Here is a 24,665-nt window from a genome sequence, read left to right as displayed (position 1 = left end):
TGGTCTGCCTTTAACTTTGTTTCCAGGATCAGATGTCAGGTGACATCTTAAAAAGTAGTAGCTGGTTTTATGAGAATACCCCTCTCCTGAGATCAGTTTAGCTATGCTCTCTAGTATATTCCCGTTGTTTCCAGCTTTTTTCTTTGTAGCAGAATGGTAGTTGGCATGCATACATCTGGGTCAAATATGGAAGCAGGATTTAATGCAGATAAGGGAAGCCTGAACCCCAGTGAAATGTAACTGACTCATCATGAAATATATTGATTCTCTAGGTGTCTCAGCAGACTGAGAAATCCTAATAGCACAGTATAAATGCTGTTGAAGTAACTAAAACTGTTTTTGTTCTCTAACTTATTTGATTTCAGTTTCCTGTAGTAAAGGTTAAAATACAACTTCATGCATTGGAAAAGGAATGTTTTCATTACAGCCAATAAGATTTGACCAGCAGAAAGTTGACTTAGTCCCTTCTGCAAGGTGCACAAAATTGAAAATGGACTCCACTTTAGGAAAAACTCTGCACTTAAACTACAATAGGCAGGATTACTTAAAAATTAGCCAGCTCTTCCAGACTTTGGGTGGATAACCATTTCTAATGCAACAAATGCACTCAGCAGAACTCTGCATAAAAGGCTACACTTAGATCCTACAAGTTAAACAAATCTTCCCCTTGCTCAATTGTCTCAACCTTACAATGAGCAGACAGTATTACCATAACTAATATTTCCACATTTTACTGGAGGTCCTAGTAGTTAAGGTTACCAGCTTCTTGCTGAAGATTTAAGTTTAGACTAGAATCTCTATACAATATTGTAATCTGGTAAGCCTTTAGAATATTAGGGTGTTGAGAATTGACACACACACACCCCTTCTTGCTTTGTGGTTTTTTGGGGGGGGGGGGTTGGCTTTTTTTGGCAACATCTCTACTAGCAGTTTTATGCGGTGAGTGGGTGAAGTGTTTTTATCACAATTCCTAACCACTTTCTCTCTTTGCCAGAAACCAGTTGTAACCAGCAAAGGACAAATGGAATAACAAGACAACCCCTCCTTGTCACCATTTTCTACTAGTCTTATTTTTCATTGTCTGCCTTCATCCTTGATGCCTATTCTGATTGTTAATGTCTGCTGTGATCTAAAAACTGTCTGTGTGGACTGAAACATGAGCCCTCAAAGAGAACCTGCTGTTAACATAATTCAAGATGAAGCCAAGAAAAATATCCAGACTTTCATGCTGGAGGCCCAGGTTCAAGTTGGTGGATGTGAATTTTTTTCTGTAACCTCTTCAGTTTCTTCTGATTTAAGAACTGCATATATAAGTCTTGTGGAAACACTGACTTCCCAGTCTTACTGTGGTGTTTTTAAACATGGTCCCCTACACTTAATTCTTGCAGCACTTACTGTAATGGTTGTAATAAGGAGTTGAGCACCCATTTTGAGGAAGAAACTATGCATTCTCCCCCACATAGGGAAAGGGACTTGTGGATTTAGAATCTTGCAAATTCTGCAACACTGTGACGTGACAAGCTTCTTTTTTTCACACATCTGGATTCCACTGATGGCTGTCTCACTCCAAAATGGCAGCCATTTAAAGCTTTTCTTAAACCTCCACTTTTCAATGTACAATAGTTTGTCTTGTATTTATGATTGTGCAACTGGTGATAACTTATGGCTTTCCTTCTGATTTCTAAGTAGTGGGAAAACAAAAACCAAAGTAGACAAGAATCCAGTGCTTGCTAACTCATATTGAAAATGGCAAAATGCCCTCCATCTGATTGTAATTAGTCCCTTAACTACAACATAATTGCAGAATCTGGAAAAGCAGTGGCTATAGAGAACAAACTCCAACACTGTTTCTAACTGACAAATTGTCTAAGCTAGTGTTCTGGAATCTGACCTTGGACCTAAAGCTGAAACACCTCAGCCAAACTTCAACTTGTGTCTAATGCCCTGTGTTTTTAAATCTGCTAAGGGTTGTGGGTCGGGGTGGGGGGAAATCAAATAGAGTGCTGGATTTTTCTTGCTTCAAGCAAGAAACCCATCTGCCAAGCTTTCTTGTTGAATCACTTGCTAAACTTCAGTGAATGTCCATAATGATCTGAACTCAAATCACTTGTTTTGTCACAGACATGGTGTAAGCCAGTTCCAGTATGTATTGGAAGGGCAAATGGCAATCTCTTGTATTGATCTTGATTTCACCTGATGCCTTAGTATTTTGTGAGTTTTGATGCACCTCATACAATTTGAGGTAGCTATCCACCTCTCAAAGGAGGTTGTGCCTTCCTTTGTGAACCTCTGTACTAACTGACTTGTATCTAAATCAGTCTCTTATAAACTAAACTGTTAAGGTTACTTTGCTTTTTGGACACAGGCCTAAATCAGCTCTTGCCATTCTGTTGGTGGTTAGTTTCTTACTCGACCATTTATAAGTGTAAACTTGAAATACTATCTTGTCTTTAATGTTGAATTGGATACCTAAACAAATGCTAAACAGAGAATTACTTCTGGAAAATCAATTTGAAGGCAACTTTAGTGACACATTCAGCCAGTCATGCAACTTGTTCTGTATATAACCTTTCTCTTGTGCACTTTCCTACAATGCAATTAAAAGTTATGAATTTATAAGTACTTGTCTCAAACTGGAAATGTAGAAACTTATGGATGTTACTATTATATAAACTGTAGTCTCACAACTAGTAAAGTTTTCTAATGACATTAAAAAGATGCTGCTCTTTATATCAAATGAGTGCGGGTTGCCAGTTTCCTGAAGGAGCAGTACATCAAGGCATACTAACATGCCATGCAGCATATTTGTTTGTTCTGGAGCAAGAACTGAACATCCTAGGAGTTTATCACTATTTAGAACTTCCAATTTTATGGCTGTTTCTAGCCAAACTGATAGACTTCATCAAAGGAATCATAGCATTTTCTATGCTTTCCAGTTAGAATACTTTCTGTTTAGTGGCTTTTCAGGGGAGTTTAATTTGAGAGCAGTTTTCTTTTTTTTATATACTTGAAATTCTGGACCAGTTTTTCCTCCATAGCTGTAGAACTTCAGTAAGAGATCCAAATGGTATTGGAGAGTGAGCACTGACTCCTCAGCCCTGTACCACAGCAACTGCTCGACTTTTAGAATGATCCCTCACTACCTTAACCTAAAGATGCTTCAGGCATAGCAAGGGCACTTCAGTCCTTGTAGGAAAAGTTAGGATAGCCTTCCTAACAGGATGATTCAACTACATAGAAGATGGAAGGGTTTTGCAAGGAACCTTTTTATTTTCATTCATGGTAGAAGGAGCTGATGGAGGGTAAGTAATTGGTTATTTGTCTTTTCTGTGTCTCTTTTTATCTGCTCCTAGCCTTGGGCTAAACTCTACCTTGTTTTTGTCAGGTGTCCAAGTACATAAAATACTTGGATGTGAAACCACTCTAAATAGTGAACACATTCCGCTCCTGTGTCTAATACTAGCAGTCCAATGGCTTACATTCAGGCTATTCCCATAAATGGGACTTTTTCCTGTTAAAGTAACAAATACACAGCTGGTCAACAGTCAAAGTTCTGTTAGACAAATGCTAAAAGTAAAAATGTTTAAATATTTATTTAAACCTGACTATTGGACTTGGATTGCTAAAGAGTCAAATGTCTGTCTGCTGGGAATGACTTGCCTCCTGAAATGGTAAATCCTGCACTACAGTATACTGATTAAGTCGATTTCATCTTTGTTCCTTAAACACTTCTAGTTTTGTTTAAACAGTGTACCAGGAACAGTTGTGACTCAAGCCTTTCCCATGAGTCCCCCATACCTAGCACAATTCTTGTTCAGTAGTTAATGGCTTGTGAGTTGAGGAACAGTCAGTGCTTAGAGTAGTGTTTCAAAAAAATCTGGCAACTCCTTTTTACATGTTCTGCAGTAACACATAGCCCTCCACCCATTACTGCACAGCATTAAAGGTTACTAGGCAACTCTAGCCTAAGGAATGGTCTCAGGCCAGGTCTACATTACAAACCTGTAGTAGTGTAACACCACTCGGGGGCATGAAAAATCCACACCTGAGGAACATAATTATACCAGCCTAACACCTCAGGCAGAGCAGTAGTTTTAAAACTTTTTTTCTAGTGACCCAGCTGAAGAAAATTGTTAATGCTCATGACCTAGCAGGGGTTTGGGGTGTGGGAGGCAAGTCAGGGTGCAGGAGTGAGGGCTGTGGGGTGGGCCTGGGAATGAGTGATCCACAGTGTGGGAGGGGGCTCTGGCCAGGGGCTTGAGGTGCAGGAAGGGCTTTGGGTGAAGGCTCTGGGGTAGGGCCAGGATGAGGGGTTTAGGGTACAGGAAAGGGCTCTGGGTATGGGGGGCTCAGGAGATTGGGGCACAGGCTTACCTTGGGCAGCTCCTGATCAGCAGCACAACAGGGGTGCAAAGGCAGGCTTCCTGCCTGTCCCACCACCACAGACTGCACTGTACCCCAGAACCAGCCAGTAGCAGATCTGGCTCCTAGATGGAGGTGCGCAAGCAGCTCCACACAGCTTTTGGTGCTGTGGGGGGGGGTGTCTGGGCAATGTAGCATTACGTGTGTAGACCTGCCTTCTCTTTTTTTTTTTTTTTTTTTTTTTTTTGTAGAGACTTTGCCAAGACTACAGTGAGACAGTTTGAAAGAGGAAAAACTCAGAGTCCAGATTTAACCCATCTGCTAGTCTCCAATGCCATTAACAGTGGAAACCTATCTAAACTACTTAACCTAATTCCACTTTTCTAAGATTGAGTTGGCTTTGAAAGTCAAAGATGACAAAGTCTCTGGTAGAATTGTAAAGGCAGAGGAAAAAGCCTTTAGCCTATAAACAAAATAACCCTACGCACTGCATGTTCAATGGAGCAAACTAACATTAGACAATTGTGAGTTTGCTACATCCAGTGCAAACTTATAGCTGCTCTGCTGTACAAGGTTTTATCTTCCTGATATGTAGTTATTGCTTCACACTTCTGAAATGGTAAACACGGTTATAGTAGCAGGGGTGACTGATCTGGGTGAGCAAATGGACACAGCCCACGTAGCAGTACATGTCTCAACTACTTGACACTAAAATGTTCCTAGTACAAAATGTCCATAGCCTGAAATCGTTCCTACCAGAGAAAACCCTGATTTTTGGGCACTTAAATGAGCTAGTGGGCCAATCCAAAATTAAGAGAGATTCCTAACTACAGGGAAATCCATAAAGGAAACAGCCAAAAGGTTACATGCTCTAGTCATCCCTGGAAAATAGGGCAGTGCATTCAATGTAATATATTGTTCCTGGGCTCAAAGCCCTCAGCCTATATAATGGCCCATGATACCTACAATACTATGGGTAGGCAGCTTCTCCACAATGAGTTTTGACAATGAAACTTTGGCAAAGGTAGTGATCTTGGAAATAGCCACTGATGCACCACAAGTAGCATAGAGTAACATGATTCTTGCAGAATCCAGAACCTGGTGCCATCACAGGGGGAGTGATAGCTCAGTGGTTTGAGCATTGGCCTGCAAAACCCAGACTCAAAACCCAGAGTTGTGAGTTCAATCCTTGAAGGGGCCATTTAGGGATCTGGGGCAAAAATTGGGGATTGGTCCTGCTTTGAGCAGGGAGTTGGACTAGATGACCTCCTGATATTCTATGAGATTAATAGCCCCTTTGGGGGGAGGGATAGCTCAGTGGTTTGAGCTTTGGCCTGCTAAACCCAGGGTTGTGAGTTCAATCCTTGAGGGGGCCATTTGGGATCTGGGGCAAAAATTGGGGATTCGTCCTGCTTTGAGCAGGGGCTTGGACTAGATGACCTGAGGTCCCTTTGAACCGTGGTATTCTATGATTCTATGTAATTGTGAGGTCTGATGGTACAGGGTCCTAGGGACTCATCTGATTTGAGTCCCTATCCTTTTAGATAAACAGGTCCTTCATGACAGGAGGACTGAAGGCCAGAACAGCTGACTCAACCTTATTGTGCTACTGAATTACTAAACTAGTGTAAATGATGAAGTCTTTAAATCATGATTTGAAGACTTCAGTAACCCAGCCAGAGGTTAGAGCTCTGTTAAAGGAGTGGGTGAGTAAGGTACTCTGCCCTGCAATGTGTGGGAGTTCAGGCTGGATGATCACAATGGTCCCTGCTTCCCTTAAAGTCTGAGTAGGTATAAATCCTTTGGGCTTGCAAAAAAATCTCTCCCATCCCACACCTCCAAGCCTCCACATAATGATTCCCTAAACATAGACAATTTCTGAATTGTTGGTATTCCTTTTGCAGTATTCTCCAATGGAGAGTTATATGCATTTAAGTGTCTTCTAGTTCAATAGAAGGGCTCTATTCCCTACCTGGTTGGTCAAAAGGGGAAGAATCTCAATCTCTGCTGGGGAAATACTGCAACAAAAGACAACTTGAATATTCATACAGACTTACTTTCCCACCATGCTTTCAGTGAACTCTAGAGCATGTACCATAAGTCAACATTAGCTATGGCCTATCACTGGCATGTCTGTGGGCGTTGCCTTTGTGCCTCTAGTAAGAAATGACACGGAACAAATAAAGACTCCAAATTCAGTCCCAGCAGTTTCTTCCATCCAGCTAAAAAAGCTAGAAGCATGCATGCTATCCTGCAACTTACATGTGCGCTATGTATTTTAGAAGCAACCACCTTGGTTTCAGGAGAGATAAGGTAATTCCTTTCATTTTTTAATTTGTATCAGCAGCTTTGTACTAGATTTTGTTTTTCCCAGAACAGACAGTAAAATGTGTGCATTCATCTACAGGGCTGCCTTATTCTTGTAACCCTTTTTTTAAATGCCACCTGGCAGTATCGGTTTCAGATTCCTTGGATTTTATATTGCATCTGTAGGGCATGATCAAGCATATATGGCTAAAGACAGCAATGATTATATACTGTATGGAGACCATTATTTTAGCTGTTTATGATAAATACAGTACTAAAGTATAATCTGGACTGTTGCTTGTTTTGCCTGACACATTTCTCCCTGACAGGTTTCAGAGTAGCAGCTGTGTTAGTCTGTATTTGCAAAAAGAAAAGGAGTACTTGTGGCACCTTAGAGACTAACAAATTTATTTGAGCAGAAGCTTTCGTGAGCTACAGTTCACTTCATCGGATGCAGTGAGCTGTAGCTCATGAAAGCTTCTGCTCAAATAAATTTGTTAGTCTCTAAGGTGCCACAAGTACTCCTTTTCTTATTTCTCCCTGAGAGATTTTCACTTTTCTAGTGATGGCAATACAGATTACTGATATTTCAAAGCTCCTAGTCTATACTCCATTCTCTCAAGCCAGACCTTATTAATAGTGCATCAGTACCATGTAATAGTGACCAACTCTCTTAAGAGTGGTGCTAGTTATATAGTGTTTCCATAAAGATATGCAAAAAGGCACATTTCAACTCCAGCAGCAGAGTCCTGCCAGCTCAGTGCTCCTAAAGTGAGATTGTCGGAATTACCAAACTGGATCAGATCCAAGAGCCATCTAGTCCAGTACCTTGTCTTTGACAGTGGTGAATACCAGATGCTTTGGAGGAAAGTATAAGACCCCTGAGGTTGTCAGAAATGGGATAACTAAAGCTGAGGAAACTCTTTTTTTTAATGAAGTGTTTTTGTCGTCCCCATCCCCCCCCCCCCCCCCCCAAAAAAAGGCTTTTTTGGGGAGGTGGGGGGAGGCAGTCAGAAACTGAGGTGAACTTGACCTGAATAGTTTCAGTTGACAGAGAAAAAAATTGTTTTGACCTGAAAAGTCTAAACAAAACATTGAGTCAATGTTTTGATTTCAAATTTGGCCAATTAAAAAATAAAGCGCACACACCCAGGGTGTAACTCCTGAAATGACTGAACTGAAATGGAAAAAGTCTAATTTAGAGTAGACAAACATTTTGGTCAACTTGAAGCAAACTATTTTTAGGGTTTTGGTGGGGGGGGGGGTTAGTCATCAGAAAAAATTTTGAAAATTGTCTTGGTTCAAATCTAACTGGATTTTTTGTTTGTTTTTTGTTTTGGCCTCAAAGTGAAGAAGTTGTCATTTTCTCAGCTCTAGGGATAATTTGTTCCCATAGTAGCTTTCATGCTGACTTCCTAAAAGAGGCTTAAATCCTGAAGTATGAGGTTTAACATCCCTTCTAAAAAGTTTATGAACAATAACTCTGGATAGTCTTAAGTTTCAAAGGGATGGAAGACACAGGTAAAGTGGGAGAGGGGTTGGCCTCATGAGTTCTATGATTTAGTTATGTGTTTGTATGAAAAGAATGTCCTCTTGGCTTTGAATTTCCCACCTTTTCAATTCCAGTCCCCTTCTTATCTACCTTGTTTAAACTTCTATCATGTCCCTCTAATTTGTCTCCTTCCTATCGTGAACAATCCGAATCTTCTCTCTTTCCCTATAAATTTTTGACGCCCTTCATCATTTTTGTTGCTCTTCTCTGGAAATGCTGACATTATCTATTGAGAGGTGAGATTACCAGTACTGTACACAGATGAGAAGCCTTCTTGGGTCTCAAACTCCGATCCTCTTGATGCCTACAGCTTGCTCTAACTCAACCATCAAGCCAACTCCCTTGCTTGAATTCATCAATTTGATAACTATTTATTAAGATGGCCCCATCTTATGATTTAACAAATTACAGTGTTGGCCAATAAACCAGGTGTATTTCTCGCACATCAATGTGAGTTCGGCCAGTGTTATGCAACAAGACCACAGGAAAAGTGCAATCCAGTTTCTATGTAGATTGGGAAATTCTCCCAGCCCTCCCAAGAGCACTCTCCTCTCCCCCCAGACTGCTGAAATGTCAATAGTTTACTGTCAGCTAGCCAAGGCTCTCTGTTTTTCTATTTCTTCATTCAGGGACAGCTCAATATGCAAGATCCTTGATTAACAGATACACTGATCTTGAGTATATCCATTCATGGGCCTCAGAGGCAAAGCTTTGATGTGGAGCCCAACTCCTCCAGGGTTCAGGGATGTTCCGAGTTTCAGGGGTTTGGGCACATTCATGTGAGCCACTTTTTCAAAGTACAAAACTCACTTTGGAGAATGAAGCAGCCAGCTGGGTGCTCCCTTCTGAGCAGAAATTATAGGGCATACTGAATTCAGCATTTGTCTTTGAAGTCCTTGCTCCCTGCTGTCATACTCAGCAGCATTCTTGATGGCTGAGCTGCTTTCAACTCCTTCCTGTTCAAACTAGGTGCATTAAATCTCCTGACTCAGCTCTGTTTGTGTTAGTAAGTAGAACTATTTCCCTGAGTTTAATAGATGACAAGCATGTCATTTTTCCTAATCTCCTCCATTTTAAATGACTTAATTTAAAACACTTTTCACACAGCTGTCACTCAGGCCTATCAGAGGGTCAGTCTTCTTTTGAAGCCATCATTCTTTAGGATGTAGCAAAGAACAAGCTAATAACTCTCCTGCGTATAGAGACAACGGCTGCAAACCAAGCACTGGTGCTTTAGAGATCATGAGATCATTTGCAACAAATTCTTTATATTTAAGTACACACACACACACACACACTCACACACACCCCTGAAAACTCAAGGCATCTGTGTCTGATCTATGCCCCAGCCTGTAACTAGTCCCTTTAGAGTGACTCCTTTAGTGTACTGGATCCTGAGGAACCACACAATTCCTCAGCGGCAAGGATGTGAAACGGGGCCTTTGGGCACCAACAATCCCTGTCGCTCTCTGTGACTCCCTGCACTTAATCCAGCTAAACCAGACTCCTGTGAGAGACTTTATGATATCTCTTCAGCATACAATACTCTCTGTAAGTATTTGCAGTGACACCAGGCAGCCTTTTCAAAACAAGGCAGCGATTTACTAGTCACCTGGCATGCAGCATCTAGAAGTCCTTAGGTTGGCATAAAGTCACAACTGCTACAGAATCTCTTTGCTTCCTTTCTCTGCCTCTGTCCCTTTTGTCTCTCAGTGACAGCCCTGTGTCTTTATGAGCTCAGTTCTTAACACAGCCACCTGACGCCTTTTCCCTTTGTTCTCCAGTCTGGGGCCTTTGCTCTGTTTCCCTGCAGACAGGTAGGGGAATCTCTGGGCTGTTAGTTGCTAGGTGTGAATGTCCTGGCCATTGGGGTTTCCATTGTCTCTAATCTGGATCTTCCACTCACATGTATAGACTCTAGTCAGTTTGTTAATGACTCTGGTTTCTAACCAGGCTGTTATATGAATCAAATACCTCATCCCTACTGTCTGTACATTCTCAGTATGTAGGAATGCAAAGTACAGAGGAAAACTGACGTATGCACATGAATTATAAAATTATTGCCAAAATTCCTACATTTGTCAGAACAAGTTTCTAGCAAACCATGGGAACTCTATGCTACATGATGAAGGGATAGAGTACCTAACGCGGACAGACAATAAAAGAGAGACCAGGCGGGTGAAGTAATATACTTTATTGGGCCAACTTCTGTTGGTGAATGAGGTAAGATTCGGAGCTCTTCTTCGGGTCTGGAAAAGGTAAGTACCAGCTAAATACAAGGTGGAATAGACTGTTATAGCACAAAGAGTTTCAAGAAACTGTTCAAAATGAAGTGGGTAATTAACACCTCTGCACTCTTAGGACAAAGTAGATTTGGGTTACAGATTGAGACGTAAAACCAGTGTCTCTAGTCTATTGAGTCCAGGATTTTTCATGTCTAGCAGGGTTATGAATTTAAGCTCCCAGCCTTGTCTTTTGAAGTGTTTTGCAGATTTCCTTTGAGTATGAGGACTAAGAGGTCAGCTATGGAGTGATTGCTTTGTGAAAAAAGTTTGTTCACGAGTAATAGAGTGTCTTTGTCTTATCATTTTTCTGTGTGAGTTCATTCAAGAGCCTGGTGATGGTCTAGTTTTACCCATGTTGTTGCTGTTGGGGCATTTGATGCACTGGATGAGGTACACCACATGTTGTGCTAGGCATGTGTAGAGCCACGGATCTTGAAAGGTGTTGTGGAGGAGGGGTGTTGATCATTGTAGCAGTGGATACCCTTTTCAGTATCTCTGGGGGCAGATTCCCAAAGGTATTTATATGACTAAAGAAGCAGCCAGTCACTTAGTAGAATTTGAAATCCAATAGGAGTTAGGCATCTAGATGCTTTTGAAAAATCTTATTAGGCTTCTATCTGCATCTGTAGGTGCCTAAACCGCTTTTGGAAATCTGGCCCCTAGTGCCCTGATACTAGTACCTAGTGCCCTGATAGCTGGCCCACTCCCCTCTTAAGGGACTCTCCTTTCCCAAATCATGCCCAGTGCCAAATAAGTACAATGATCCTTACGCTCTAGGAAATGGAGATCTCCATAAGTGTGTCAGGCAGGAGGAGCAGGCCAAGCAGTTATCTCTGGAGGTCCAGGAAGGAGTAAGCAGGCCAACCAGCCACCTGCAAAAATGATGAATGTGAGGGAAGAGAAAAAAATCCATTGCTTATTCTGTTTATTGCTTATTACAATGCTCTAGTGGATTGGGCTTTCCTATAATGTTTACAATAGGAGATAACTAAAGGTAACTAGGCATCAGGAACATTGGGAAGGATGGTAGCTGTAGCACAAGGTATGCATGACAGGATCACCTCTTGAGATTGCTCAGTAACTTTAAAAATAAATATCATATCCTTAGCCTGAAGTCATATCCACTGCCCAGTCCCATCCATCACTGAGAGATATACACATACTTTGCATATCAGTTTGTAGAGTGCTTTGGGATGAAAAACACTGTAGAAATACAAATAGCAACAGGGACAGATTCTGGCTGTAACTCACCAGTAGAAAACTTTCCCGGAAGAGGTGAACTCCTCAAAGCCATCTGCTGTTTTCTGTCCCCAACACCCAGCACAGAGGGCGTGGTGGAGCTCTGTCTCTACACCAATACTACACAGATATGTGCCCCTTTAAGGACTGTATGGCTGCAGCACATGATAGTGCATGCTGGAACTGGGGTGCAGAACCAGGATGATGTAACTGTCTCCCTGTCACCAACTCCACGGCCCCAAGCAGAGCTTGACATAGAGAAAACTTCAGTGTACTACATCTGTGTGCACATAGCTGCTTTCAGCTTTCAAATTATTCTTGAGTCCCGCCTATTTAAATCATTCTCCGCCTCAGCCAAAGACCTATTTACCAGTAGACCCAAGTTTGGGGCCCAGAGGTTTTGGGGTGAGAATCATTTTGAAGAGGGAGGCAGGGGAGCAGCTGGCTGGCTGGCATACGTTTTGATCATGGCTGACCCAGTGTCAGGATCCCAACAAGGGCAGTCAGGGCCAAAGGTCAGACCTGGGGCAAACCTGAGGTTAGGAGTAGCAGAAGAACTCGTAGTCAAGTTCCAGGCAAGGGTCAATACCAAGGGTCAAGAGGCAAAGTCCAAATCAAGCTGAGGTCAAAGTCAGAAACAAGAAAGCAGGAATGGTTGTGGCAGCTACAGAAGATCCATACTGTTGCCTGGATGCTTCCTGGAATTCCCTGTGAGTTTATACAGGGCAGGGAGCCAATCAGGAGCCTTGAGGCCGCTGCCTGTCAAACCCTTGAGATGGAACTTCCCATAGTCTCTGTCCACAGCAGGTCACAGTAAGTGGCACACAAGATGGTTACAGCTGCCACTGGGTGGTAGCCTGGAGATGCCAGCTGCTTGGTAGCTCTGTAGGCCTGGGTTCTAGACCTGTGGGGTCTCACACCCAGGAGAAGAGCTGTACACTGGTTTGACAGGGAACTGGAAGCATCTCTAGAGCCAGCCAAGGTGAGTTGGCCCTCCAAAGGGTTACACTGCATCCCAGAGCTGTTTAGGATTAAAGGTTGAAGAGTTACTGTCAGGTCAATTTAAGCCCCAAATATTTGTAAGATAATGTTCACTTTCTGTGTCTGTAGACGGATCATATAAAGCAGTGTTTCCCAAACTTGGGACCCTGCTTGTTCAGGGAAAGCCTCTGGTGGGCCGGGCCTGTTTGTTTACCTGCCGCATGCGCCGGTTCAGCCGATCGCAGCTCCCACTAGCCGCGGTTCGCTGAGCCCAGCCAATGGGGGCTGCGGGAAGGAACGCAGGCCGAGGGACGTACTGGCCACTGGTTTCGTCAGCCCCTATTGGCTGGGCACAGCGAACCGTGGCCAGTGGGAGCCGCAATCGGCTGAACCTGCAGACGCGGCAGGTAAACAAACCGGACCGACCCGCCAGGGGCTTTCCCTGAACAAGTGGCGTCCCAAGTTTGGGAAACGCTGCTATAATGGATGAGAACTAGAAAGATGAACTAAGAGTTGATAGTAAGTCAGGTAAGGTAATCTTAAAAATATTGGTCCAAATTTTGGAAAGTGACCAGTGATTCTGGGCGCATCCATTTTTGGTGTCAAACTTGAGACCCCTTGAAGGAGCCGGATTTTTCAGAAATTGTTGAGCACCCACGCCCTGAACACTCGGTCCTTTTATGGTATTTCAAGCTGGGTACCAAAATCATCAGTCACATTTGAACACGTTGGTCTTTAATTCTGATTTTACCAAATCTTGGAGTTTATAAGCAATCCTTGGGCTGGTTGTGAGCCGTTATTTCACTACCTTAGCTGACTTGCAGCTTAACGTGACCTACACAAAGACTAAATCTTGGTGCATACAGGAAAGAAAAAGAATTGTTGGTTCATTAACTGTTCTTTGACTTTAAATATTTGTAAAAAGTAAAATGTCCTCTAGTTTCCCCTTTTAACCTGGTGAAGTGTTTGAGAATGAGGCTGTTTCTATAGCCAAATGCCAACGACTGCTGTGCAAGTGAACCAGGACGTAGCTGAAGGACATTTTGTTTTTAAACCATTAACCAATGTTTTAAAACCTGTACTTGATTTTAGCCAACTGATACTGTTTTTGAAATGTTTTGTTTGATAGCTCTTCAAAGAAAGTTTTGCATAGGAGGACAAGAGAACCTAATGGTCAGTCTCCAATAGACTGTAAACTGACCCACTGGAGTGAATGGGGACCATGTGACCCTTGCTCAAATCAAAGGGTAAGCTCTAGGTGTAGTGTTTTTATTTTAAAATGACACAGGTAATTACTGACATTTACCCTTAGAAGTCCTCCATTATAGTGAAGAGTGCTAAACTCCTCCTCAATATTCTGATGTTATGATTCACGGGTATCCTCAACTGTTTTATACCCAAGAGCAGACTGCTCTCTAAAAGGGATTTGTTGGCAAAACAGAAATTTTTTCAGGAAACATCAAAGTTTGATTTTTTTTTTTTTTAGGTTTTCGTCAAAAACTCAACAACAACAACAACAAACCAAAAATTTACTGATAGCCAGGCTTTTCCGTTTTCATTTTTTGAAGAAAGTTTTTAAAAAATGATTTTTTTTATGAAAACTTTTTAGTTTTTGTCATTTTTCATGGTAACAAAAAACACCACATAAGCCTTTTGTGACTAGTGCCACAGCTATAGATCTGTTTATATATGCATGCGAAGAATTAGTTACAATGAGTGCCACCTACTGGCACACAGGAATGTGTGATATTGTACATAAGCAGTAGGTTCCATAAAGGTATTTTTCGTATGCTGCATCCAGCTCTTAACAAAGCCCTTCAGACATAGAATCTTTGCTAATTTATTTGCAGTCACAATATGTGAGGGACGTAGGTCTGGAATTAATAAACAAAAGGTAAGTTCTCCTAAACCTCGTCTTGTGTTTGTGTATAATTTGGGGACTTCCTTTGTCGAAAAAACCTGGGTTCCAAGTAAATAAAATACTAACTATGAGGCCAGTTTAGTATGAAGACTAAAATGCAAATAAAATATGAAATTTTTACTTGCTCCATAAGAATTTGAGAGAGACAAAATAGGGGAGGTAATATCTTTTATTGGATGAATTTCTGTTGGTGGAAGCTACAAGATTTTGAGCTACACCAAGCTGTTCCTCAGAATTTGGTATTCATGAAAGATTCCCACAAAAGTATCTGAAGTCTTCCCAATCCTCAGTAATGTAAATCACCATAGCTTCACTGAAGTTCATGAAGTTATGCTGATTGGCATTAGCTGAGAATCTGGCCATAATTTGAAATATTATTTTTAATAAAATATACTACTTAGACTGTTCTCAGTGTAACCTACGAATATAAATGAGAGAAAGCATTATTTAGTGGAGAAACAGAAGAATGAGAATCAAGAGTAGAACTATGTGAATAATATATTTTTCCATTTTCTGGCTAAAACCAAAAATTGTGGTTGGGGTCGACCCAAAATCTTCTTTTTTTTTTTTTTTTTTTTGAGGGTTTTTTTTGAGTTTTTTGACAAACTAGTTTGGTTTGTCAAAAAAAAATTCCATGTTTGTTTTTTAAAATTAACACAAATTAGCAAAATGTTTCAGTCAACCCAAATCTGCATTTTTTTGTCAAAAAAAAGTTTAGTCTGAAAAATTTCATCCATCTCTAACAAGGAGACCTGAGTTCTGTTCTGTCTCTCTGAACAAGTTGCTGTGTGACATTAGGAAAGTCATTCCTATCTGTTCCTCAATGTCCATTTCTGTGCTTTAAGAAAAAAAAGAGGGGGAGACACTGCTAAGATGTGATGTGTATGCTGTTTTGAGATGCTGCAAAAATGCTGCACACGTGCAAAATATTATTATTGTTTATTTTATTATTATTAGGGCTAATCAAAATGTTTTCAATTTCTAAATGTTGACAAAATTTCCAACTTCGAGATTAAGGGACAAAAAGGGAAACATATTGACAAAATTTCCACCAAATATTTTTCCTGGTTTTCAACCAATCAGCTTGTGAAAAAATTTCTAACTTGGATGAAATTTTGAGGGGGAAATTTCCAATTATATTGTGATTTTTGTCTTGCTTTTCTTTGAGAAAATCTAATTATTATTATATATCTTTGTAGTTTCGCTCTAGAAGTGTTCAGCAATTTGGACAGTTTCGTGGGAAACGGTGCCTGGAACCATTGGGAGACACACAAAGCTGTAAAACCAGCACAGCTTGTCCAGAAGAGCAAGAAATCGATTGTGGAGCTGACTTTAGATGTGACTCAGGTAGGTGTTGCTTTCACAATCTGAATCTCTTTTGTTTATGCTTTATGAAAAATCGGTGAGAAACGAGACATTTAAGTGGGGAAGTCCAGGTGACTTCAGCAGTTCCGGCTATCTCTGGAGATCTAGGTTCAAACCCTCTTAGAATACAGGTAAAATTACAAAACTCTATGACTTTATTTTGCATAGGGGATTTGACACATCAATCCTCCCAAGGCATATTTTAGTAATACTATATAGACCTTAGCTAGCACTTTACAGGCTAGCTAATTGACATCAATAGACTGCATCTTCTTATGTCAGGGCTGAATTTAATATCATGTAGAAACAATTAATCTTCACAAAAACACTGAGGTGAAATCTTCACTTCATTGACGTTAATGGCAAAACTCCCAATGACTTTAATGTGGGTCAGGATTTCTCCCCTTGTTTATGTCACAATAAAAACACAGATTATTTCAAGTATATGCTACATCCTCCCAGACATAAGGAGTATAAAGTGGACTATAAGGTGGATAGAAAGCTGGCTAGATTGTCAAGCTCAACGGGTAGTGATCAATGGCTCCATGTCTAGTTGGCAGCTGGTATCAAGTGGAGTGCCCCAAGGGTCGGTCCTGGGGCCGGTTTTGTTCAATATCTTCATTAATGATCTGGAGGATGGTGTGGATTGCACCCTCAGCAAGTTTGTAGATGACACTAAACTGGGAGGAGAGGTAGATACGCTGGAGGGTAGGGATAGGATACAGAGGGACCTAGACAAATTAGAGGATTGGGCCAAAAGAAATTTGATGAGGTTCAACAAGAACAATTCTTCCATCCTCCACTTAGGATGGAAGAATCCCAGGCATTGCTACAGGCTGGGGACCTACTGGCTAAGCCGCAGTTCTGCAGAAAAGGACCTGGGGATTACAGTGGATGAGAAGCTGGATATGAGTCAACAGTGTGCCCTTGTTGCCAAGAAGGCTAACGGCATTTTGGGCTCTATAAGTAGGAGAATTGCCAGCAGATCAAGGGATGTGATCGTTCCCCTGTATTCGACATTGGTGAGGCCTCATCTGGAGTACTGTGTCCAGTTTTGGGCCCCACACTACAGGAAGGATGTGGAAAAATTGGAAAACATCCAGCGGAGGGCAACAAAAATGATTAGGGGATTGGAACACATGACTTATGAGGAGAGGCTGAGGGAACTGGGATTGTTTAGTCTGCAGAAGAGAAGAATGAAGGGGGGATTTGATAGCTGCTTTCAACTACCTGAAAGGGGGTTTCAAAGAGGATGGTTCTAGACTGTTCTCAGTGGTACCAGATGACAGAACAAGGAGTAATGGTCTCAAGGTGCAGCGGGGGAGGTTTAGGTTGCATGTTAGGAAAAACTTTTTCACTAGGAGGGTGGTGAAGCACTGGAATGGGTTACCTAGGGAGGTGGTGGAATCTCCTTCCTTAGAGGTTTTCAAGGTCAGGCTTGACAAAGCCCTCGCTGGGATGATTTAGTTGGGGATTGGCTCTGCTTTGAGCAGGGGGTTGGACTAGATGATCTCCTGAGGTCCCTTCCAACCCTGATATTCAATGATTCTATGATACACTGACCATTAAAGCAACTCAAAAATATGATTTTGCTGACACTAGCCTATAAGAACTAATGTTTTCCCACATTCTTATACTTCACAGAAAAATACCCCATATCTAGACATTAAAGAATAATCTAAAAGTATATCAAACCACGATAATTCTCTATGAATGTCAGAAATTCTTCTGCCATTTAATTTTCTGTGCCATTCCATTAAAAATAATTGGAAAATTTAAAGGGTTTTTTTTTTCTCACTTAGAGGAGCAAGGGATTAGGTTTTTACCTCTCTCTGGCTGAAATGAAAATACACCTTCTAAGAGGAAGATTCCAGTAAGGAATATTTGTTTTTCTGATGTAAGCCCAATGTTAAAAAAGGATTAGAAATATTCAATTCTTCATTCTTTGCTTAGGTCGTTGTATAAAGAGGATGCTTGTATGTAATGTGGACAATGACTGTGGAGACTCTTCTGATGAAAGTGACTGTGAGAGAGATCCAAAATCACCATGTCGTAACCCGGACATTGAAGTGTCAGAGATTGGAAGGACTGCTGGACAAGGGTATTCAATGAAAAGTCATAATTAAAGGGAGACACCCTGGTTCAGTATATATATGGCACTAGACAAAGTTAGGAGACATGGGCCAGATGATGAAGCCCCAAGATTCTATTCACGATCTACTAGACTGTTCTGTGACCTTGGGCAAAATGCTTAACCTCTGTTTCCTTTTACTCATCTGGGGTTAATAATGCTTAATATCACCCTGAGATCAGGCAAAAAGCACTGTAAGTGCCATGTGTTGCTGCTGTTATATTAACCCGCCTTTGTTTCAGGGAAGGCAGCTGAAGATATTTTAAATGTCTTACAAAAGGAGGCACCAACATCATCAGATTTGGGCAGCTCTTCCTGGAGAATGACCAGAGAATCTCCTCTTTCCCATCCCCACTCCAGCAGGTGGCCACCACCTTCCAGCAACCTCTTGACTAAGCCCCACTACTGTGGCTATATTCATATTCCTCCAAGCACAAGCTCTATACCGGGGTAGTTGATAGGCAGACCGTGGGCCATATCTGGACCATCAGACCCCAAAATCTTTTTATTTATATATTCGTGGGCGGTGAGTAATGGAGGCTGAGCTCCCCAAACCTCTGCTAATGATTCCCGCAGCAGCCTCTGGGCAGGGTTCAGAGCACCTCTGGGTGGCCCAGGCTCACAGCTCGGCCCCAGAGGGCTGGCCAGGGCTCCTCCGGGCTCCTCCAGGCACAAGTGGGCCGGCCAGGGCTCCTCCAGATGCTGGCAGGTCAGGGTTCAGGGCTGCGTTTGTGGGCAAGACAGCAAGAGCAGGAGGACTGGAAGGGGTGGGGCGGGGCCTTGGGTGGAAGAGGCAGGGCAGGGGGCTAGCTTCACCATGCAGGGGATGCCCACACCGCCCATGTACTTATCTTTTTTTATTATTATTGTTTTCTTTGGAGTCTGAGCCTTAACTATACCTTGACCAAGAAATTTGGACCTTGACAAAAAAATAATTGACTACCCCTGCTCTATATTGTGCAGTGTTTTCCAAAGCATGTAAGGTTTGGTCGTTATGGGCCTTACAAAATGGCCATGCCGCTGGTGCTGGGTTCTGTAACCAGATCTGTAGGAGTAGTGCCCAGGAGGTTGCCTAAGGTGGATGGATACCATGTTGAGACTCCGCCTCTCCAGCCCTCCCCACCTGCCCAATCTAGAAATGGCTGGGGTTTAGCAAGGCATCCATAATTACATTTCTCAAACCTTTATATATTAGGTAACTGCATTGGTGATGGGATGGGGGGAGGAGGTTTAGTTCACTATTGTACTTAGAGCAGCTTCTCAAACAATCTTTCCCCATCATCATCATACTAAAGAAATATCTGAAAAATGAGAAAATATATCCAGATATTTTTTCATCAAAAGTCTGCATCTATAGCAATCATACCCTCCATCACTATTGTTACTACCTCACAGACAGGGGATATAAGGAACATGTTTATAGTTTTTGTTTGTTTGTTAACATCCTATGAACCACAGAATCCCCAGAGCTCCATTGGTTACAGCAGCCTTTTTCATCTTCTTTTCTTTGCATATATTTACCTTTCCTTTCCCATCCTCCAGGTAGTTGGAGGTTTGTTGGCTTATTAGATTTTGGTTATTGCTTTGGGGAGTTGTTCTCTTTTGTTTTGGGGTTTCATGGACAGGTGGGGAAGGGCCTGTAATTTATCTACAACTCAAACTGGAAATCAGCAGCATAAACTGGAACACACAAAAATATCAGCATGTTGCAGCTCCACCTAGTGTTCAACTGAAAATTACAGCCTTTCCACATCATCTCTATCTAAGACCATCTAAAATGGATAAATGAAGACCTTTATAACAGAAAAATAAGCAAACGTTATAAATGTGCTAGGCACTTTAAAGTCTTTTAGTGTTGTTACAATTAGCTAGCTTTACTACAAGGAAAATATTGTTCAGATGTATAATAGCGATGTTCATTGTTCTGTTGAATGATAGCTATTTGCTAAGGTCAACAGTGTGCATGGTGCTGTACAGGACACAAATATTGTGACAGCCTCTGCTCCAGAGCTTCCAATCTAGAAGACAGACAAGGAAAGGCAAATCCCAGTGTGAGAACGCACAGGAAGGAGTGACTTTAGGTGTATCTTCTTTGTACACTTGTTGTATCTCACATCATCACCAGATCTATGAAACTGGAAGATGAATCTGTTAACTTTCCTGTGTTTGCTATTATTTTAATTGCCTTTTCTCCGATCCAGGCCATTGTAGTGCCCAAGCTCTAATTCTTCCTGAGTAGGTTTCAGCGTGGTAGCCGTGTTAGTCTGTATCAGCAAAAACAGCGAGGAGTCCTTGTGGCACCTTAGAGACTAACGAATTTATTTGGGCATAAGCTTTCATGGGCTAGAACCCACTTCATCGCTCCTAGCCCACGAAAGCTTATGCCCAAATAAATTCATTAGTCTCTAAAGGTGCCACAAGGACTCCTCGTTGTTCTTCCTGAGCAGAGTCTAGGATAAAATTAGGTGTGTATTCTTTCTGAAGGCTGGGTGGCTTCTGTACACATTTGATATTGCAAAATATAGTAATATACAATATAATATTGAGTATTTAGAAACAATCTGATAAAAGTGTATTGGGAAAAATATATCTTTATTTTGATCCCATAAAGATTGCTAGCTATGAATAGTTATTGGAGAAGAAATAGGTCTTTATTATAGGGTTCCTTTCATTCAAAGGATCCCATTGTGTTTCATTTTTATTAATAATACCAATCACTTTTTCACTCCTCCACTTTTCATCCACAGACCTCAAAGTGCTTTACAAAGGACATATCATTATCCCCATTTTACAGATGGGAAAACTAAGGCCCCAAGAGGTGACTTGCCTAGTGTCACTGAGCATCCCAGCTGCTCTCCTGAGTCCTAATGCAGTGCCCTATCCATTAGGACATACTGCTTCCTACTTAGTCCTTTGATTTATACTATTGGAGTTTCTATCCCAAGCTCCTGGCAGGCACCCTTAACAATCTTTATAAACAAATGTAACCTGCAAAACGCATGGTACACTTGTAGCACCATTGAATCCAGTAACTTTTGAGATGAACTATGGCAATACATTGGCTCAGGGCAAAATAATATGGCAAACCCTCACTCTTGTGAAAAGTCTCATGGGATCTTTAATATCATTGCTGAACCAACAGGAACTCCAGCTTTTAAATTCCAGCAGGATTCAGTTTTTTGTCGGTTGTCACATGTAATTTTCATGTTTGGCTTTTCTAGGTCATAATACCACTGTCTACAGGCTAACGGTGCTAACACCATCTTTTTGAAGTTTAACACGTTACTTTATTTTCCTTCTAGAATCAACATTCTAGGGATGCAGCCAATGGCAAGCCCATTTGAAAATGAGTATTTTAATGGTGTTTGTGACCGAGTGCGTGATGGGAATACCAGGACCTATTACCGCAAGCCATGGAACGTTGCTTTTCTCAACTACGATGTATGTCTCTGTGTAAAAATTAGGAGAAGGTTGACTGAGATTAAGTTTTCCAACAGGATGTCAAAACTCTCTCTTAAATCAGGCATTAAAAAATCTTCTGTAGTAAGATTTTGGCAGAATTCAGAAGAGAACAGAATTTATTATTTGTATTAATGGTAGTTCCTAGGGGTCTCAACTAAGGTGGCTTCTACACTTGGAGCTGGAGGTGTGATTCCCAGCTCCTGCACACACATTCGCTCTAGCTCTCATTGAGGTCATGCACTAAAACAGTAGTGTAACTGGAGCAGCAGAATGGGCTAGCCTTCCTGACTACGTACCACAGGGCCTGGTGGGTTTGTGTGGGGGGCGGCTACCCCGTGCTGCTACTCACCGCTACCCAGGCTACCACAGTTACGCTACTATTTTAGTACACTGCCTCAATGAGAGCTAGAGCGAGTGTGTGTATGTGAGCTGGGAATCACACCTCCAGCTCCAAGTGTAGAAGTAGCCCATTTACCCATTAAGTTTAGTGTGCTCACTCAGTCCATAGTAAAAGACAGTCCTTTCCCCAACGAGTTTAAACTCTAAATAGTCAAGACAGAGAGAACAGGTGGGAAGAAGGGAGCACTATTATCTCCATTTTACAGATGGGGAGTTGAGGCACACAGAAATTAAGTAACTTTCCCAGAGAGTCTAGCTCTCCTGAGCCCCGGTTGAGTCCCATAACCACTAGATCACCTTTCCTTTGCAGATTCAGATGAAGATTTTTCAAAGCCTTCTAGGAGATTTGGATGCTAATCCCTTTGGTGGCTCAGCCTCAATTCAGTTTATAGCTAAAAATAACTACTATTCTATCGCTACCTAGTTTTCTGCGTCTACATAAGCAAGAAGTCACTTGGTGGCAATCTAAGGGTGCTTCAAGAAGAAATTCCTGAAAAATATTAAAAGCTACTTTTTAGTTAAACTTTTTTCCTGGAGAAATACTTCTGTACCTGAGCAGTTATAACTTATGTATCCAATTGACTTCACAGCAGCTAAGGCTCTGTGCCAATACAAGTAAAGGTAGCTAAATCTGACCCATAAAGCCTTGCCATGCAGCATGTGTATTTATTTTTGATGGTGGTAGCACTTCTTTGTTACCAAACCTGTATATTCTGCTAATACAAAAAATATGATACTATTAGTATTTTTATTTAACATTAAAAGCAGGTATTCAGAATTAGCCATAGACAGGTACCGAAGATAAAAGAAGGTAAAATGGCAATTCTGCTTCATTTCTGAGGTTGAGACTCCATAAAGATTCCTATCTACATCCTAATAGGAAATGGAAGATTATAATCCCTTAAATGTAATGGCACTTTCCCAGTTTTACATAGCGAAGACTTTACACCAACTGAAGCAAAAAGAAAAAAGGGGGGAAAAGTCACTGCAACTTAGCTTACTTATGAACAGCTGAGCTGATCCAGATGTTGGGGGTGGGAGGGGGAGAAGGAGTTCCATTTGTTTTGATTTTTTAGAGTTTTATGATACATTCGTGCCACGTGTGAAACTGGATAATTTTGCCTTTTACACATACCCTGCAAAGGCAAAAATAATTAAAATTGCCAAATGAAATTAAATTATGCATGTCATAGTTGAATCTACAAAATGGTCACAGTTTGACAAGCATTTGTCACATATAAAAGGCATTTTCAGTGACTGCGAGCAAAGATTAAAAAAAAATCATGCCAACCATGTAACACAATGGTAAATTCTGAAGCAACAGTATGAAACTTGTCATGACATTTCTGCAAATGATTTTGGTTTCTCCATGAAAGCTCTGTGAGATTCTTGTGTTGTCAAAGTAAAATCCAAATTATACCCTCCATACAGCAGTCTTTGGCCAAGTTTTTCAAGTGATTACTGATTTGGTTGCCAACTTGACAGCTCTTAAAGGAGTCTGATTTTCATAGATGAGCTATATAGCATTTTCTAAAAGACAGGCTGCTTTAAAGTGTTTCAGACTGCAGTGAGCACCTTATATTGACACCCAAAATCACTAGTCACTTTTGAAAATATTCACCTTTACATTCTGAAAGTATCTAATCTCCAGTTTTCTTCTTGTTCTATAGAGAAATCAAGACCAAAGTGCAGCAATAGTTGTTTCACATACTAGTTAAAGCTGGTCAGAAAATGGGCTTTCATTAGACAGAAAATTTTGTTTTCATCAAAATTTTCCACAGAACATTTTGACATATTTTTCAGCTGAAAACCAAATTCTTTCCATTTGGAAATGCTGGCAGAGTGCCCATGTGAGTTGTGGTTCACATGCCTCATGCTCCCATTTTCCTATATAGGCCAGACTACCTGATTAAACTACAACTCCCATGATGCACCACAGTCTCCCCTCAGGATGAGAAGAGACTGTTCCATTATGGGCGTCTCTGGCCATGGTGCATCATAGGTAGACTTGGAAGGGTTTGATTTTTTTTTATCAATAAAAGTTGGTAAATGTCCATTTCACCATACGTACACAAACCAACTAAAAAGTATTTCCATCTATGATCATCCAAACTTACCAATAGGCAACATAAGAAAAATGCTGCTTGAAATCTTAGTTTGATTTAAAGCTATTTACTTTGTGTATTTTGACATGTGATGTTGACTATTTGTGATTTAAGAGTTATAAAGCATTAGCTTTTTGAAATCCATGTCTGTTATTAAATAATGATATGGACCCCCACAGTAATTTCCCACAAATCTGAAAATTTAAATGGATAAAAATTGATGAAAACCCATAATTTTCTGTAACTGTGAAATTTAAGTGGATAAAAATAACAAAAATGGTTAAAATAAACATTGATATTATCCATCAAAATTATTTTAAAAAAAATCAAATTCTACCAACCCTAATCATAGGAGATGTGGCCAGGGTAGGGAGCATAGCCCATAGAGGAAAACCAAACTACAGCTTCCATGAGGCACCATAGCACAACAACCAAATCCAAATATTTTTGATTTCAGACATTTATTTTTTCAACAAAAAAATGTAAAGTTTCCATGGAAAAGAGACTTTTTGCAAAACAAACAAGCCAACCAAACTTCATTTTGTCAAAAACCCAA

At 41.0% G+C, this 24,665-nt stretch overlaps 2 protein-coding genes across 4 annotated transcripts in view; both read left to right on the top strand.

Moving 5' to 3' along the window:
• The window catches only part of DAB2 (DAB adaptor protein 2), a 42,809-nt gene extending 40,190 nt beyond the window's left edge, over positions 1–2,619 (top strand). For all 3 annotated transcript variants that reach the window (XM_048849878.2, XM_048849877.2, XM_048849881.2), the window contains one exon: positions 995–2,619. The gene's annotated coding sequence lies outside the window, so the exon portion shown is untranslated. The remainder of the gene's footprint in view (positions 1–994) is intronic.
• Positions 2,620–6,354: 3,735 nt separating this feature from the next.
• Positions 6,355–24,665, top strand: part of C9 (complement C9) — a 37,399-nt gene continuing 19,088 nt past the window's right edge. The window contains exons 1-5 of the mRNA XM_048849876.2: positions 6,355–6,675; positions 13,856–13,973; positions 15,847–15,994; positions 17,966–18,113; positions 21,446–21,584. Coding sequence (XP_048705833.1) covers positions 6,602–6,675; positions 13,856–13,973; positions 15,847–15,994; positions 17,966–18,113; positions 21,446–21,584 — 627 coding nt within the window. The 5' untranslated portion in view covers positions 6,355–6,601. The remainder of the gene's footprint in view (positions 6,676–13,855; positions 13,974–15,846; positions 15,995–17,965; positions 18,114–21,445; positions 21,585–24,665) is intronic.

Source organism: Caretta caretta, chromosome 5, assembly GCF_965140235.1.
Source record: "Caretta caretta isolate rCarCar2 chromosome 5, rCarCar1.hap1, whole genome shotgun sequence".
NCBI lineage: Eukaryota > Metazoa > Chordata > Testudines > Cheloniidae > Caretta > Caretta caretta.
This window is presented reverse-complemented; position numbering and strand designations above follow the sequence as displayed.